The 16,872-nt window shown below is 43.1% G+C and overlaps 1 protein-coding gene across 1 annotated transcript in view; it reads left to right on the forward strand.

Annotated features, from left to right (window-relative positions):
- Stk36 (serine/threonine kinase 36) overlaps positions 1 to 16,872 on the forward strand; it is a 44,465-nt gene that overhangs the window by 7,274 nt on the left and 20,319 nt on the right. The window contains exons 6-10 of the mRNA XM_090354828.1: positions 1,310 to 1,403; positions 2,483 to 2,652; positions 2,792 to 2,979; positions 3,461 to 3,548; positions 5,874 to 6,017. Coding sequence (XP_090210954.1) covers positions 1,310 to 1,403; positions 2,483 to 2,652; positions 2,792 to 2,979; positions 3,461 to 3,548; positions 5,874 to 6,017 — 684 coding nt within the window. The remainder of the gene's footprint in view (positions 1 to 1,309; positions 1,404 to 2,482; positions 2,653 to 2,791; positions 2,980 to 3,460; positions 3,549 to 5,873; positions 6,018 to 16,872) is intronic.

Genomic DNA, 16,872 nt, shown 5'->3' on the forward strand with positions numbered 1-16,872 from the left:
CTCAGATCTCAATGTTGTGAGTAACCTGGATTATAGTTGTAGGTGGGAGCCACTAGTGCCTGGCTACACTAGCATTTAAACGTGTGCTAAAAGATGGGTGCTGGTACTGTGTGTTGAACTGAAGGCCTCTCGCCTTTACGTAGCTTTTTCATTCAAGGCTGGCACTCTGACACTTGAGCCACAGCTCCATTTCTGGCTATTTGGGTAAATCAGATTTGTTTACTCGGTTGGCTTCAAACCTCAGTCCCCACATCTCAGCCTTCTGAGTGCTAGGATTACAGGTATGAGCCATCAGCACCTACCGCCCCCCCAAAAACAAAAAGCTGTTTTTGAATGTTCCTAAACATACTTTTACACAATTACTAGTGTAAATGTGCTTTTAACCATCTGGTCCTATTCAGCCACAAACCAACCATGATGAGCATTTGTGAGTTTGAAGCGCTTTTTTTTTGGGGGGGAGGGTGGTCATGGGGCTTAAACTAGGCCTGGGCACTGTCCCTGAGCTCTTCAGCTCAAGGCTACCTCCCTACCCTTGAGCCAAGCCCCACTTCCGTTTTCTAGAGGTTAATTGGAGATAAGAGTCTCAGGACCTTTTGTGCTTGGGCTGGCTTTAAACCTTGATCCTTGGATCTCAGCCTCCTAAGTAGCTAGGATTACAGGCATGAGCCACCACCAGCGCCGACGCCCGGCTTGAAACACTTTTTTGTAGATGATTATGAAAATGACATTCCCTCTTCCCTTTGTTTTTTTTTTTTGTTTTGTTTTTTGTTTTTGCCAGTCCTGGGCTTGAGCTCAGGGCCTGAGCACTTGTCCTTGGACTTTCTCAAGGCTAGAGCTCTACCACTTGAGCCTCAGCACCACTTCTGGCTTTTTTCTATGTATGTGGTACCGAGGAATTGAACCCGGGTCTTCATGCATGCTAGGCAAGCACTTTAACCATTAGGCCAAACTCCTGGCCTTCCCTTTGTTTTTCACAAAGTTGATCATAGTGTGATAATGATAAGGTAACTGAATGCCTGTATAGAGGAATCAGGGCTCCCTAAGAGGTAAAATGAGTCTGTCTGGGAATGATGGTTAAGGAAAAGGTTGTTGAGGGTATAGTCAAGGCTGGTGTAAGAATGGATCTAGGGTATTACACCCATTACCTGACGAATGTAACTGTAACTCTCTATACATTATCCCGATAATAAAATACAATAATAATAAAAAAAGAATGTATCTAGGAGTCCTGGTTTGCACTTCTGCTGATAGGTAAAGCTTTAGAAAGATTGGCAGGAAGGACTGATGGAGTCTTGATTTCTCTGTACAGAATTTCCTGCAGGGTCTGCTCACCAAGGACCCCCGGCAACGACTGTCCTGGCCAGATCTCTTACATCATCCCTTTATTGCTGGACGAGTCACCAGTGAGTCATCAGGGTTCCCAGTATCTTGTCTAGTCTTTCTCTTTCCCCTCACTGTCTGAATCCAACTTACCTTCTTCCCTCCACCAGCTTGAACTTTCTTTCTTTTTCCTTGATCTTGGGACTTGATCTCTGGTTCTGGGTGCTGTCTCTGAGCTCTTCAGCTCAAGGCTACCACCCTACCCCTTTGAGCAACAGTGCCACTGCCGGTTTTCTGGTGATTAACTGGAGATAAGAGTCTCACGGACTTGGTCATGAGTTTGGCCTAGTGGTAGAGTGCTTGCCTAGCATGTTCAAAGACCTGGGTTCGGGGCCGGGAGATTGGCCTAGTGGTAGAGTGCTTGCCTAGCATGCACAAAGACCCGGGTTCAATTCCTCGGTACCACATACACAGAAAAAAGCCAGAAGTGGTGCTGAGACTCAAGAGCTAGAGCTCTAGCCTTGAGAAATTCCAAGGACGTGGCTCAGGCCCTGAGCTCAAGCCCAGGATTGGCAAAAAAAAAAAAGACCTGGGTTCAGTTCCTCAGTACCGCATACATAGAAAAGCTGAAAGTGGTGCTGTGGCTTAAGTGATAGAGCTCTAGCCTTGAGAAAACCCAAGGACAGTGCTCAGGCCCTGAGCTCAAGCCCAGGACTGGCATAAACAAACAAACAAACAAACAAACAAATAAATGGAGTCTCTTGGACTTTAGTGCCCAGGCTGGCTTTGAACATCAATCCTCAGATCTCAGCCTCCTGAGAAGCTAGGATTATAGATGTGAGCCTCCACACCTGACTTGAACTTTCATCTTAACAAGGAGGCTACTACCCTAGAATAATAAAGTGTTCTTGGGGCTTGGTGTTTGGCCTAGTGGTAGAGTGCTTGCCTGGCAGTCACCGAATCCTGGTTCGATTCCTCAGTACCACGTACATATCAAAAGCTGGAAGTGGTACTGTGGCTAAAGTGTTAAAGCACTAGCCTTGAGAAATCCAAGGACAGTGCTCAGGCCCGGAGTTCAAGCCCTGGGACTGGCAAAATAATAATAATAATAATAATAATAATAATAATAATAATAATAATAATGTCTTCTCCTCTCCTGCAGTATTAACCGAGCCAGCAGGCTCTGATTTGGGCACTCCATTCACCAGTCGCCTACCCCCAGATCTTCAGGTCCTAAAAGACGAACAGGCCCATAGACTGGCCCCCAAGGGTAATCAGTCTCGCATCTTGCATGAAGCCTGTAAACGCACGGCTGAGGAGTCTGAGAAGAAGGTGTGTGGGCCAAAGGAAAATATGTAAATACAGGGGAGTGGTGGGAGGAGGGCTACTTTCATGAGTTGAGAAAGGACTGTGAGTAGGATCCACACTGTCCAAAATAGTTCTTCCATTGTTTCTAACCCACCTCCCACAGAAACACCAGAATACAGGCCCTGGCCTTGAACAGGAGAACAGGACTAGCAAAGTGACTCCTGGCACAGTGCCTCAGCCTGGACTAAAGGCCACTTCTCAGGAATCAAGCCTTTTGGCTGGGATTTTGATCTCAGAAATGAAAAACAACTGGCCTGAGTGGGAGGATGGAGACGCCCCTCCTGCACCTCGGTGAGAAGGGTACAATGTAGTGGTTGGTGTCAGTGGTCAGTGTTTAAGTTAATCTTGCAGATGTTATGTTCTAGCAAAAGCAAGTTGGAAGTCAGTCACTAGTGCCTAATTATACACAAAGCCTTAGGAATTTGAGTCCGGATTCTTGAATTATAATTACAATTACTTTCTGAATTCATCAAGAAACCTGAGGACTTTCTCTTCATGTCGTAGTTGTACTCCCTCTGGACAGGAAGATTGAGTTGAGAGTCATCATGAAAACGAACGTGGGCTTGAGAGTATAATAAATAGTGGGAGGGCAGTCAAGAATATGTGTGTGGAGGTCAACATATCCTGTGCCAGCTACATACCATATACCAGAAGGGTATTTCCACTGTCTGCCTGCTTGACTTATTTCTTTCCTAAGCCTAGAGGGAGGGACAAGTGAATGAGCCCTGAGGCTCACAGGGGTGCCACTCATCCTATCCACTTCCTGTGGCAGGGAAGATCACATCATCTTGGATTGTGAACAAACATTCCCAGAAGTGGTGGGCCAACGGAGCATCGATGCAGTTGACCTGGAAAATGAGGTGAGCCTTTTCCAGCCTTGTCTCTACCATAGGATATTGGGTCTTAAGTATGTACTCCCTTTTTAATAGATTTTAATTATCTTGTTTCTGAACATATGATTCCCAGAAACTAGAATACATAGGTACAAATGGAAGTCCCAGGTCAGAGGTGGTGGCACATGTCTGCCTTCTCAGCTACTCTGGAGGGCAAGGGAGGAAAATCAATTGAGCCCTAGAATTCAAGGACATCTTGAACAACACAGTGAGATCTTATCCTTAAAAAGGCTCTTGCCTTTAATCTTACTTACTTAGGAGGCTGAGATCTGAGAAGCATGATTTAAAGCCAAGCCAGACCAGGCCAGGCAGGCAGGAAAGTCTGTAAGACTCTTATCTTCAGTTAATCACCAGAAAACTGGAAGTGGAGCTGTGGCTCAAAGTTGTGGAGTGCTAGCTTTGAGCAAAAAATCCCAAGTATAGCTCTCAGGCCCTGAGTTCCAGCCCCATAACTGACCAAAAAAAAAATTATGAGATAACTGCATAGAATTTTGGTATATCTTGTTTATGTTCATTTTACACTCCTAAAACACTAAAATACTTGAGTCTCAATAACTTAAAATGAATAGAAATATATTTTTCCAAAATTTTGAGGTTGAGAAGTCTAAGATCAGACTGAGAGCACGGTTAGGGTTCAACCTTTCTGCTCCTAAGGCGTTACCTTCAGTTCCATGTCCTTTGAAGGGGAAGTATTCTATGATTCACAAGAGTGAAAGAACCTACTTCTTCAGACTTTGTGTGTGCGTGTGTGTGTGTGTGTGTGTGTACGCGCGCGTGTGTGTGTGTGTGTATGCTCTCAGCTTTCTTGCTCATGGCTGGTGCTCTACCACTTGAGCCAGAATTCCTGTACTTTTTTCCTTTTTTTAACCATCCTGGGGATAGAACTCAGGGTCTGAGCACTGTCCTTGAGCTTTCTCAAAGCTATCACTCTACCACTAGACCAAACTCTCAGCCTTCCTATAACTCTTATCTCCAATTAACCACCAGAAAATCAGAAGTGACGCTTTGGCTCAAGCAGTAGAGTGGTAGCCTTGAGCTGCTCAAGGACAGTGCCCAGGCCCAGAGTTTCAGCTTCACAACCAAAAGAAAAAAAAAGAATGCATCATTTAAATCTAATCATAAGGGGATACCAATTTTAGTATCATTCTATAAAGCAAGCAGCTTATGTATTGCTATGCCAAAAACAGGCTTGAAGTGCATTCTCCCAAAGACTTAAGTTGATATTTAAGTCCTCAGTGTGTGACCCCCCCCACACACAAAACCAAAAAAAAAAAGAAAGAAAAAAGAGTTACAGGAATTTTGTGTCTGGGCTGGCTTTGAACCTTGATCCTCAGATCTCAGCCTCCAGAGTAGCTAGGATTACAGGTGTGAGTCACCAGTGCCCAGCATGTTTTCCATCTTTATTGGGACTACTATATCAGTACAATCCTCTTATTTCTATTTTTTGTCAAGCCTGAGGCTTGGACTCAGGGCCTGGGCACTGTCCCTGAGTTTCTTTTGCTCCAGGCTAGCACTCATTTCTGCCTTTTTCTATGTATAGGGTACTGAGGAATTGAACCCAAAGCTTTATGCATGCTAGGTAGGCATTCTATCACTAAAAAGCATTCCCAGCTGAATGTAATCCTTCCATTAAAAATATAATTTGCTATTATTTAGGTGTTGTGCAGAGGAATTACCATTTTATAAGTCAGGTAATGAGTATGTTTCTTTCTTTGGACAGTGTCATCCCCCCCTTACGTTTCCCCAGTTTCTCCACCCCTCCCTGCCCACAAGTTATGTAGTTCATTTTTCATTTTCCACATAACTTATACTAAATAACATGGTTACATTTGTTCATCCTTCCTTCCTCCTTTTCTGTGTCTCTCTCTGTCTCTCCAAAATTAAAAAAAAAAAGCAGTAGCAAACATCACCAACAATAGCAACAAAAACTCATTTCCCTTTTCTGGAATTTATTTCCATATAGCACAACCTTTTTATTTATAGTAATTTCTAATAGGGGTGGACTAAGATTTGTTATTCCCTTGTGGACAGGTTTTGCATATCAGCTGTGTTGCAGTGTACATCTTTCTTGTTTTTTTTTTAAATGTATACCTAGAAGACTTTTCTAGACCTAGACCCCCCCCACACACACACATACATACATATACCATCCTCACATACTATCCCTTTTTTATTAGGTATCTGAAGATAAAAGTCTGAAAGAGATGTAAGTCTTGCTTCTTGCGAGGATGGAAGCTGTGACCTTGAGACTAACGCATACCTCCTGACCTCTTTCATTCCCCTGTGCCCCAGGAGCCAGATAGTGATGATGAGTGGCAGCACTTGCTAGAGACCACTGATCCTGTGCCCATCCAGCTGAAGGCCCCTCTCACCCTGCTGTGCAACCCTGACTTCTGCCAGCGCATCCAGAGTCAGCTGCAGGAGACTGGAGGGCAGGTAATAGACAATGGTGTCTGTTGGGTTGGATTTGGACTATTTTCAGAGATGAACTATGAAAAGCAATTCACTGACTGTCCTTTACTGGTTCATCAAGGAAGGTTAAGTAACTCAGAAAGAGTGAGCCTTGCATTTTTCTTTCTGAAAGAAAGATAGTAGCTATCTAGACCAGGGATCAATAAACATCAACAAAATTGTGTGTGTGTGTGTGTGTGTGCTTGTGCGTTTGGATGCTAGTAGTGGTGTTTGAACTCAGGATCTGGCATGATCACTTATTGGGGCTTTTTTTTTTTTTGGTCAGTCTTGTAGCTTGAACTCAAGGCCTAGGCACTGTACCTGAGATTTTTTTTTTTGCTAAAGTGTAGTGTTCCACTGCTTTAAGCCATAGCACCACTTCAGGTTTTCTGGTGGTTAATAGGAGATAAGAATCTTATAGACTTTCCTGTCAGGGCTGGCTTTGACCTGCCACAATCCTCAGATCTCCTCCTGAGTAGCTAGGATGACACTAGCTTACCTAGCTTTTTTTTTTTTTCCTCAAGACTACCTGCCACTCTACTGCTTAAGCCACAGCTTCACTTTCAGCTTTTTTAGTGGTTAATTGTCAGAGTTTCACAGACTTTCCTGGCTGGTGGCTTTGAACTGTGATTTTCAGATTTCAACCTCCTGAATAGGTAGGATGATAGGCATGGACCACCAGTGTCATAAAACTATAAATTTTTTTTTCTTGGTAAATATTTTAAATATAATACTCTAAGAGGCAAAAATGGAGGTTATCATGTGTGTATTTTTACAAGAGAAAATACATTCTCATAAAATATATTGTTGTATTTATTTCCCTCTGTTTAAAGTAGGGTTTTTTTTATTTTGTTGGTTTTTTTTGGTCTGTTGTGAGGCTTGAACTCAAGGCCTACCCACTGTCCTTGAGCCTCTTTGTACTCACAGCTAGTGCTCTAGCACTTCAGCCAGAGCATTACTTCTGATTTTCAAGTGGTATACTGGAAATAAGAGTCTCACAGGGACTTTTCTTTCCTGGGTTTTGAACTGAGATCCTCAGATCTCAGCCTCCTGATTATACTAGGATTATAGATATGAGCCACCAGCGCCAACTGTCTTTTTTTTTTTTTTTGCCAGTCCTGGGGCTTGAACTCAGGGCCTGAGCACTGTTCTTGGGATTTCTCAAGGCTAGAGCTCTACCACTTGAGCCACAGCACCATTTCTGGCTTTTCCTATGTATGTCGTACTGAGGAATCAAACCAAGGGCCTCATGCATGCTAGGCAAGTGCTCTACCACTAAGCCAAACTCTCAGCTCACTTGCAGCTTTTTCTATATTTGTGGTACCAAGGAATCGACCTGGGTCTCTGTGCATGCTACACACACATGCTACCACTAGGCCAACCTCCTGGCCCCAACTTTTTTTTTTTTTTTTGCCAATCCTGGGGCTTGAACTCAGGGCCTGGGCACTTTCCTTGAGCTTTCTCAAAGCTAGCGCTCCACCTCTTAAGACACAGCACAACTTAGGGCTTTTTCTATGCATGTGTTACTGAGGAATACAACCCAGGGCTTTGTACATGCTAGGCAAGCACTCCACACTCACGCCTCTCCCTCCTGTTTTTGTTTTTGTTTTTGTGCATCATGGGGATTGAACTCTAGGCCTGCCTGCTGTCCCTGAGCTCTTCAGCTCAAGGCTACCGCCCTACTCTTGAGCCACAGCGCCACTTACAGTTTTCTACTGGTTAAATAGAGATAAGAGTCTTAGTGTCCAGGCTGGCTTTGAACCTTGATCTTCAGATCTCAGTCTTCTAAGTAGCTAGGATTATAGGTGTGAGTCCCTGCACCTGGTAAGGCTTCTGATTTTTATTTTTTTAATTTTTGCCAGTCCTTGAACTCAGGGCCAGAGCACTGTCCTTGGACATTTTTTGCTCAAGGCTAGTGCTCTGCCACTTGCTATATTTTCTTTCTTTCTCTTCCTTCCTCTCTCTCTCTCTCTCTCTCTCTGTCTCTCTCTCTCTCTGTCTCTCTCTCTCTCTGTCTCTCTCTCTCTCTCTCTCTTTCTCTCTTTGTTGGTCATGGGGCTTGATCTCTGGGCCTGGGTGCTATTCCTGAGCTCTTCAGCTCAAGGCTAGTGCTCTGTAATGTTGAGCTGTACTGCTACTTCCATGACTTCTGATTTTTTTGTGTGTGTTAATTTTTTATCCTGCTACTTTGCCAAAATTATCAATTAGTTCTAGGAGCTTCGGGATTAAGTCTTTTGGGTCCTTTGGACATAAGAATATGTAATGTACAAATAGGGATGGTTTGACTTCTTCATCTTTTTCTTGCTTATTGCTCTGGCTAGAATTGGAAAACTTCACTAAAGAGGAGTGGAGAGAGTGGACATCCTTGCTTTGTTCCTGATTTTAGAGGAATGTGTGATGTTGGCTATTGGGGTGTTATATATAGCCTTTATTATTTTGAGATATGTTCCTTCTTTTTCTAGCTCCTCCAGAACATTTTTTTCATTCATTCATTCTTTTTTTTTTTTTTTTGTATGTCATGGGGCTTGAACTCGGCCTTGGCACTGTCCCTGGGCTCTTTAGCTCAAGGCTACTGCCCTGCCCCTGGGCCTGAGTGCTGTCTCTGAACTCTTAAGTTCAAGGCTACCGTCCTATCCTTGAGCCAAGCCCTACTTCCCATTTTCTAGAGGTTAATTTGGAGATAAGAATCTGAGGTCCTTTTGTGCTCAGGCTGGCTTTGACCCTTGATCCTCAGATCTCAGCCTCCTGAGTAGCTAGGATTAGAGGTGTGAGCCACCACTCCTGGCTTCTAGAACTTTTAACATGAACCAATGTTGGATGTTGGATTTTGTCGAAGGCTTTTTCTGCCTCTGTTGAGATGATCATGTGGTTCTTGTCCTTGGCTTTGTTGATGTTTTTTATTTATTGATTTATGTATGTTAATCCAGCCTTCCAGCCTTGTATGTCTGGGTTTAAACCTACTTGATCTTAAGATTTTTTTTTTTGATTACTTGCTGAATTTTTTTGGCTACTATCTGTTGAAGAGCTTTGCATCTGTGTTCATCAGAGAGACTTGTCTAATTCCCTTTTTTTGTTGGATCCCTATCTGTCTGAGGCTTGGACTCAGGCATAAGCACTGTCTCTGAGGTTCTTTTGCTCACTGCTAACACTCTATCACTTGAGCCACATCGCTACTGACTTTTCCTGTGCATGTGGTACTGAGAAATCTAACCCAGGGCTTCATGCATGCTAGGCAAGTACTCTACCACTAAGCCATGTTCCCAGCTCTCGCCCCCCCCCTCTTTTTTCTATTGCATGGACAAGTTTGAGGAGTATTAGTGTTAGCTCAACTTTAAGAATTCAGCCATGAATCCAACTAGAACTGGACCTTGTTGGAAGACTGCTGATTACTTCCTCAATTTCATTGTATGTTATAGACCTGCTTAAATGGTTTATCTTCTTGGTTCATCTTAGTTTGTAAGTCTCTAGGAATTTATCCCTTTGATTAGGCTTTTTCACTTACAGCTGGTGGCTCTACTTCTATTTCTTGCTTTTTGTTTGTCAGTTGGAAATGAGTCTTTCAAATCTGTCTGCCCAGGCTGACAGAAAATTCTCATTATATCCACTTGAGTGGCTAGGGTTATATATGTGAGTCACTGACACTTAGCTTTTCTTTTTTCTTTCTTTCTTTCTTTCTTTTTTTCTTTCTTTCTTTCTTTCTTTCTTTCTTTCTTTCTTTCTTTCTTTCTTCTTCCTTCCTTCAATTCCTCTCTCTCTGTCTCTCTCTATCTCTGTCTGTCTGTCTGGCTCTCTCTCTCTCTTTCTTGTGCTACCTGTACATACTAGACAAGTGTTTCACCATCCCTTTCTTTGTAGTACTGGGGTTTGAATTCAGGGCTTCCAGCTTACTGGGCAGGTGCTATACCACTTTGCCCTGGCCGGCAGGGTTTGTCAACTATAGTCCAGGGAGGAGCAGACCTGAATGAGAGAGACAAACCAGACACAAGGAGGGAGACCAAGACAGTATTCTGATCAAGGTCCCAATCTTCATTTTTGCACAGCAGAATATATAGGTTTAACAGGAGAGTAATTGACGCAAGTAGGTTGCTTAGTGACACTGCTTAGTAACTATCTCTCTACAACATATACCTGAAACAAACCTGGGGAGAGGGTCAGAAGGTAGTCACAGTGTTCTGCCAAACAGGATACATACATCAAGTTCTTTTTTGCTTAACAGAATATTGCAGTTGGGTCATCATGGAAGGGGTAGTGGAAATAATAAGTGATTCTCTCAATTTACAGACAGAGTTACTAAGTTCTTTTAGTTTACAGAAACTTATAGTTTCTGGATGTCATAGTAACAGCTATTTCGTTCCCAGCATCTCCTCCCTTTTTATTTAATTTATTAAAAGGCCAAATATTGTCATAATACTGGTGAAGCAGCTTGAGGCAGAGCCATATCTTAGAGAAAACATTTTTCTAAGCAAGATTGGCATTAACCCATGGAAGGAAGTAGGGACCCATCCCCCTGAAGTGCTTTACTGGATCCTTTTTGAGGGGAGGGGATTTTCAACCGGATCCAACCCCTATGCAGATGGGTTTGCTTCCACAAGCCCAAACGGCGCTTTTGCATTGAGCCCTCATCGGTAGATACCGCTCGGTTCTACCCTTCCATAGGTGCCGATGGCCTACATCTAGCTGGTTCGGGTTCCGGCCGCCCTGGTAGAACTGTTGTTCTTTGTTGATCTGCTTGAATAGTAGGAGATGGGGGCTCCGTGCCTTCACCTGCCTCTTGAGCAGCTAAATCTAGCCTATGATAATGAATTTGAAGGGGTTTAGATACCAGGGAGTCAATTTGCTGTTTTACAAAGCTCATGATTCTATTGAATATGCATGGTCCTATGCATACAATAATCAAAATACCCAACAAAGGACCTAGGAGGGGAAGGAGGTAAGGTAACATTCCATTTAATCCAGTCCGAAAGGGTTATCAAACAATTCTCGGGGTCGTTTGATCAAGTCTTCCTGGAGGTTCTTAATCTTGTCTCGCATAATCCCGGACTTGTTTGCATAGAAGCAGCACCGCTCCTGTAGAGCCAAACAAATTCCTCCCTGTTCTGCGGTGAGTAGATCTAGCCCTCTTCTATTCTGAAAAACTACTTCAGCCAGGGAGTCGATCTGATTCTGAAGGTCATTAATAGTACTGGACAATGTCTGAACATCCTCTATTAACTGACTGGACAATTTGGTGTAAGAGTGTAGTGACATTCCCAATCCTGCTGTTCCTGCGTCTAGGGCTGCAACGATTCCCAATCCTGCCAGGAGGGGAATAAAAACAGCCCGTTTATGTCTTCCTCCTATCATTTCTAGGCTGGGAATTGGCAGAGGTTCACCTCCAGGAATAATGTTTATATTGGGAAGCAATGAAGCAAGTATACAAATCCCGGTCCAATTTACAGGAAGTTGGGTAAAGGCCAGGTTGTCTCCACAGACAAATACTTTTCCTACAGAAGGGCAAAGGGAAATAGTAGGAGAAGAATAATTATAACTGCTAAACAATCGCTAAAAGAAACTACTCCTACATCTATATCAAAGGTATTATTTTGAAATTGACCAAAAAAGCACGAAGAAGCATTAAGGCCAACTGGTCGGATTTTAAAGAAAAGGCTTAAGACTGCAATTTAAGGTAGAATTAATAGGACTAAGGGAGTCATTGCTCGGAATGGCGATTGGCACTGGTGTGCCCATTGACATGCATAACCAACAATCTTCCGCTAATGAAGGATTGGAGTAATTAAGCATACTATGAGTGGCTTCTAAAATATTAGCAGTATGAGCATCCAAATCTGTCTATTTAGGCTTGGGGAGGGCTAATGGATGGTAATCCACTTTAGGATATAATTTTCTTTTTAATTCTCTTAACCTTTTCTGAACTTTAGCTTCTCTGATAGCATCATTTGGGCCTCCTCCATCCGAAATGTGAGTTGGTGCATGCTTGGGCCAACAGCTATATTGTCCTACAACTCCCGAACAGGAGGCCTGGGTATATTTATTAGTAGAACCCAATACTTGAGGCTTATTGCCCAATTGCCACCAGCTACAGCATTTTTTGTTTGTTTTAAAACAGCAATGAAATAATAATTATTATTAGAAACGCATTCCTGCACTTCATCATAGCAGGAGGAATGCATCTGGGTTGCATAGATACATGAAGAAGGACATGATCCCGATTTGCCTTCTTTGGGGGGAATGGTCTTAGGCCATTCTGCCATTCTGGGTGCTGAAATCCTCCCACACTACTGCTTATGAATGGCAAATAAGCATCAAAAGTATCACAGTCTTCATTTTGAATATATTTAGTGGGAGTATTACTAATCCATCCCCCTTTGTAATCACAGGGGCTGCCATAAAGGGTTTAGAGGAGGGCTTTTTTATCTGGTGGAGGTTCGAGTTCTCTGATGACTGATGACGACAGCAGCAGCAAGACTGACATTTGTAGGATCCACAGCATCTTCAACGATTTTCTAGAATAGAAGAAAGGGTTTTTGTTCTCAGGGAGCTAGTTCTCCCTGGAAGATGAGTTATCAATAGGCTTTACAAGTCATTCTGGAAGCCAACGAGCTGCGCCTTCTTTATTATCAAATATACAGGCTGATCCTCTTCCCCAGATCAACACTGGGTCAGGGCCCTTCCATTGGGAGGTCAGAGGATCCTTCCACATGACAGTGACATAATTGTTAATGTTTTGGGGGTGCCAAAGGCGATCAGCTGCAAATCTTTTATTAATATCCAGAGTTAAAAAATTAATAACAAATAGGGCATGATGAAGAATATTTTTTGGAGTTCCTTTTGTGGGATAAAAGGTTTGTGTTTTTAACTTTTGAAAAGTATTTTTAAGGGTTTGATGAGCTCGTTCGACAATTCCTTGACCTTGAGGATTATAGGGAATACCAGTGATGTGTTTTATTTTCATCTGACGGCAGAAATGTTGAAAATTTTTGCCAGTATATCTGGGGCCATTATCAGTCTTAATAATCTTAGGCTTTCCCATAACTGCCATGCAATTAAGTACATGGGCGATAACATTTTTGGAGGCCTCACCAGAATGTGGTGTGGCAAAAATAAATCCACTAAAGGTATCTACAGTAACATGAAGATATTTAAGTGTACCAAAGAAAGGAACATGAGTAGTAACACCCATTTGCCACAAATCATTAGGAACCAATCCTCGGGGATTAACACCCAAATAGGGTATTGGCAACAGGGTAATGCAATTTTGGCATTGTTTGACAATTTGCCATGCCTGTTCTCTGGTGATTTTAAAAAGAAGACGAAGGGTCTGGGCATTAAGGTGATATAGTAAATGAGCTTCTCTGGCCTGGGCTATCAGGTCATTTTCAGCTAAAAGTGCCAATTGGGTAGCTTGGTCTATTATTTCATTACCTTTTGTCAAAGGTCCAGGGAGGCCAGAGTGGGCATTGATGTGGCCTATAAAGAAGGGGCAACTTCTAGTTTGAATATACTGTTGAATTAGGAAAAACAAGAGAGCAGCATTTGTAGTTGGCTTAATAAAAGGCACTGTTTCAAGCAATGGTATAGAATGAGCAATATAGGCGCTATCAATATACAGATTAAAAGAGGATGTAGGTAACTAAGCAAAAACTTGTAAAACAGCAAACAACTCAACCAACTGGGCAGAACAATAGGGGGATTTTAAGGAAGTAATTTTGCTATTAATAGAAAAGGCAGGTTGCCCACAGATGGAGGAGCCATCTGTGAACACAAGGGAGGCATTAGGAAGGGGCTTTTGGAAGGTCTGTACAGGGAAGGTAATGGGTTGATATCGCAAAAACTGAAGAAGATTATCAGCAGGATAATGATTATCAAAGGTGCCTAAAAAGGAAATGCACAAAACAGCCCAATCATCATCATTTTGAATTAACCATTGAATCTGGGAGGGGGTATATGGTAAAAATTATTTTATCTGGGTCTTTGCCAAATATTTTTCTGCTTGTTCCCGTCCTATTTTAATCAGCTCCATCACCCACATAGTGTAGGGTGTAAGAACCTTAGCTGGTGCAGCAGGCAGATGTACCCAATAAAGGGGTCCTTTCTGCCAAAGACTCCAGCGAGTATGAAACTAGAGGCATAAATGACAAACTGTAAGGGTAGGTCATAATTAACAAAGGTAATTTGTTGGTCAGAAATGGCTGCCTCTACTCTGGAGAGGGCTTCTCGAGCAGGAGCATTCAAAGAGCGTTTAGAAAGGGGGTCGGAATCTCCTTTAAGAATATCAAACAAGGGTTTAAGCTCACCCATAGTCAGTTTAAGATAGGGGCAGAGCCAGTTGATATCACTTAAGAGTTTTTGAAAATCATTTAAGGTTTTAAGATGATTAGTCCTAAGTTGAATTTTTTGGGACAATATTTTATTGGCAAAAAGCTCAAAGCCTAAAAATAGATATGGAGGTTTTAACTGAATCTTATCCAGTGCAATTTGAAGACCTGCACTGGTAAGAGCATTTGAGAGTTGCTGAGAAAAATGGAAAAGGCAATCAGCATCTGGTCCAGCAAGAAGAATATCATCCATATAATGAAATATATATAGAGACGGATCTGAATGGGTCTATAACTTGAGCAACAAATTTTTGACATAATGTAGAGCTACTGGCCATTCCCTGGAGCAAAACTTTCCACTGAAACCTAGGCATAGGGCCTTTAAAATTTATTACTGGTAAACTAGATGCAAAGTATTGGCGATCCTCCGGATGGAGAGGGATGGTGAAAAAGCAATCCTTTAGATCAATAACAATTGTATAATATCCCTTGGGAATTGCAACTGGAGTAGGAAGGCCAGGTTGAAGGGCACCCATGGGAATCATGGCCTTATTAATTTCCGTAAGATCTTGAAGAAGTCTCCACTTTCCTGATTTCTTTTTTATTACAAAAAATGGGTGTGTTCCAAGGGGAAGTGGTAGATTCTATGTGGCCTGCAGCAAGCTGTTCCTGTACTAACGCTGTGGCTGCAGCCAACTTTTCAATCAACCTACAAAGGCTCTGTCTTTTTCCAAGAAATTTTGTCTGCATGGAGTACAGGCATGCCAGTGGCCACTAAGGAAAATTTTTATAGCCAATGCCGACGCGACCAGCCTTAGCATCGACCTGGATGGGCGACATAAGACCCTGAGAATTTTTTCCCAGCCCTTGGCCTGGCGATATCCTTGATTAAGCATCTGTTGAGTAATTAATTCATTGGGGCTGCACATAATGAGTCCCATCTGAGAAAGAATGTCTCTGCCTTATAAGTAACTGGGAGGCCGGTGACCACGTAAGGCTGCACTGTGCCTTGGTTTCCTTCCTCGTCTTCCCATAGAAAAATTTTAGAACTTTGAAGAGGGTTAGAAGTTTGTCCAATCTTTTAAGTGAGTCATAGAAGGGTTAAGGGGCCAGGCTGAAGGCCAATCCCTATTGGAAATGATAGTAGCATCTGCTCCTGCATCAACAATGTCCTCAAAAATCCTCCCATCTAATTTTAACTTTAATGAAGGCCTCTTATGTGTAATTTCCTGTGCCTAATAGGTATCTGAGGAACAAAAATTAGGAAGGCCTCTCTGGCGTTTGTCAGCAATGAGAGGTAGCAATGCCAATTGAGCAATCCTCTGACCAGGGAAAATAGTTAGAAGTCCTTGAGAAGCAGTTGCCACTATTTTGATTTCCCCAGTATAATCATTATCAATAATGCCTGGCGAAATATTAAGACCCTGGATGGTGGAGCTTCCGCGTCCCAAAATCAAGCCAAATGTGTTTGGAGGCAGAGGGCCAAAAATTCCAGTGGAAAGGATCTGAGTCCCGGAATCCAGAGTCAATATTGAGTGGGAGGTGGCACAGAGGTCCAGTCCTGCACTACCTGGCGTTGCTCGCATGAAGGAGATGACATTAGGTGAGCTGGAGATTGGGGGACAAACCTGACAGCCCCAGGATTCGATCCCATTGTTGGCTTGGGGCCCTGGGGTGGGCCCCTCCTCAAGTCTCCCTGTTTCCGGGGGCAATGGATTTCCCTGGTTATCAGTTTTTGAGAGGCATTCCGAAACCCAATGTTTTCCTTTTTTGCATCGGGGGCAAAAAGGGGGAAGATGCCGCTCTGTCTTAGGGGCTAGGCATTCCTTCAGAAAGTGACCAGGCATGGGGCTGGAAGTTTGGCCTAGTGGTTAAAGTGCTTGCCTAGCATGCATGAAGACCCAGGTTCGATTCCTCGGTACCACATATAGAAAAAAGCTGGAAGTGGTGCTGAGGCTCAAGTGGTAGAGCTCTAGCCTTGAGAAAGTCCAAGGACAGTGCTCAGGCCCTGAGCTCAAGCCCAGGACTGGCAAAAAAAAAAAAAAAAAAGAAAGTGACCAGGCTGTTGCAGTTAAAGCATGTCTTCGCCTTGGGTCCCTGGACAAAATCCTTTAAGGTGGCTCCGATAGCCAATCCAATGTTACGGGAGGCTGGGTCAACATCAGCACACAGTCTGATGTAATCAGAGAGTTTTGCCGCGATGATGAGGACGTATCGCGGCCTGACAGGCAGAATTGGCATTTTCAAAGGCAAGATGTTTAGTGAGTTCATTGTCTGTTTCTTCGCGCCCTATAAATCGCTCTGCAGCCTCGGTAAGGCACCTCACAAATTCACTGAATGGCTCCTGGGGTCCCTGACGAATTTTTGCTATAGAAGAAACAGCCGACCCTTGAGGAGGAAGGCTCTTCCAAGCCTGAAGGGCCGCATGCTGAATTTGAACAAGTAGCCCTGGGGGGAATTTGGCTTGTTTTTCATGGTTGTCACAGGGGCTTTGTCCTAATAATTTAATTAGGGTCCATGTCATA

Source organism: Megascapheus bottae, chromosome 21 (assembly GCF_031878675.1).
Source record: "Megascapheus bottae isolate mThoBot1 chromosome 21, mThoBot2.hap1, whole genome shotgun sequence".
Lineage (NCBI taxonomy): Eukaryota > Metazoa > Chordata > Mammalia > Rodentia > Geomyidae > Megascapheus > Megascapheus bottae.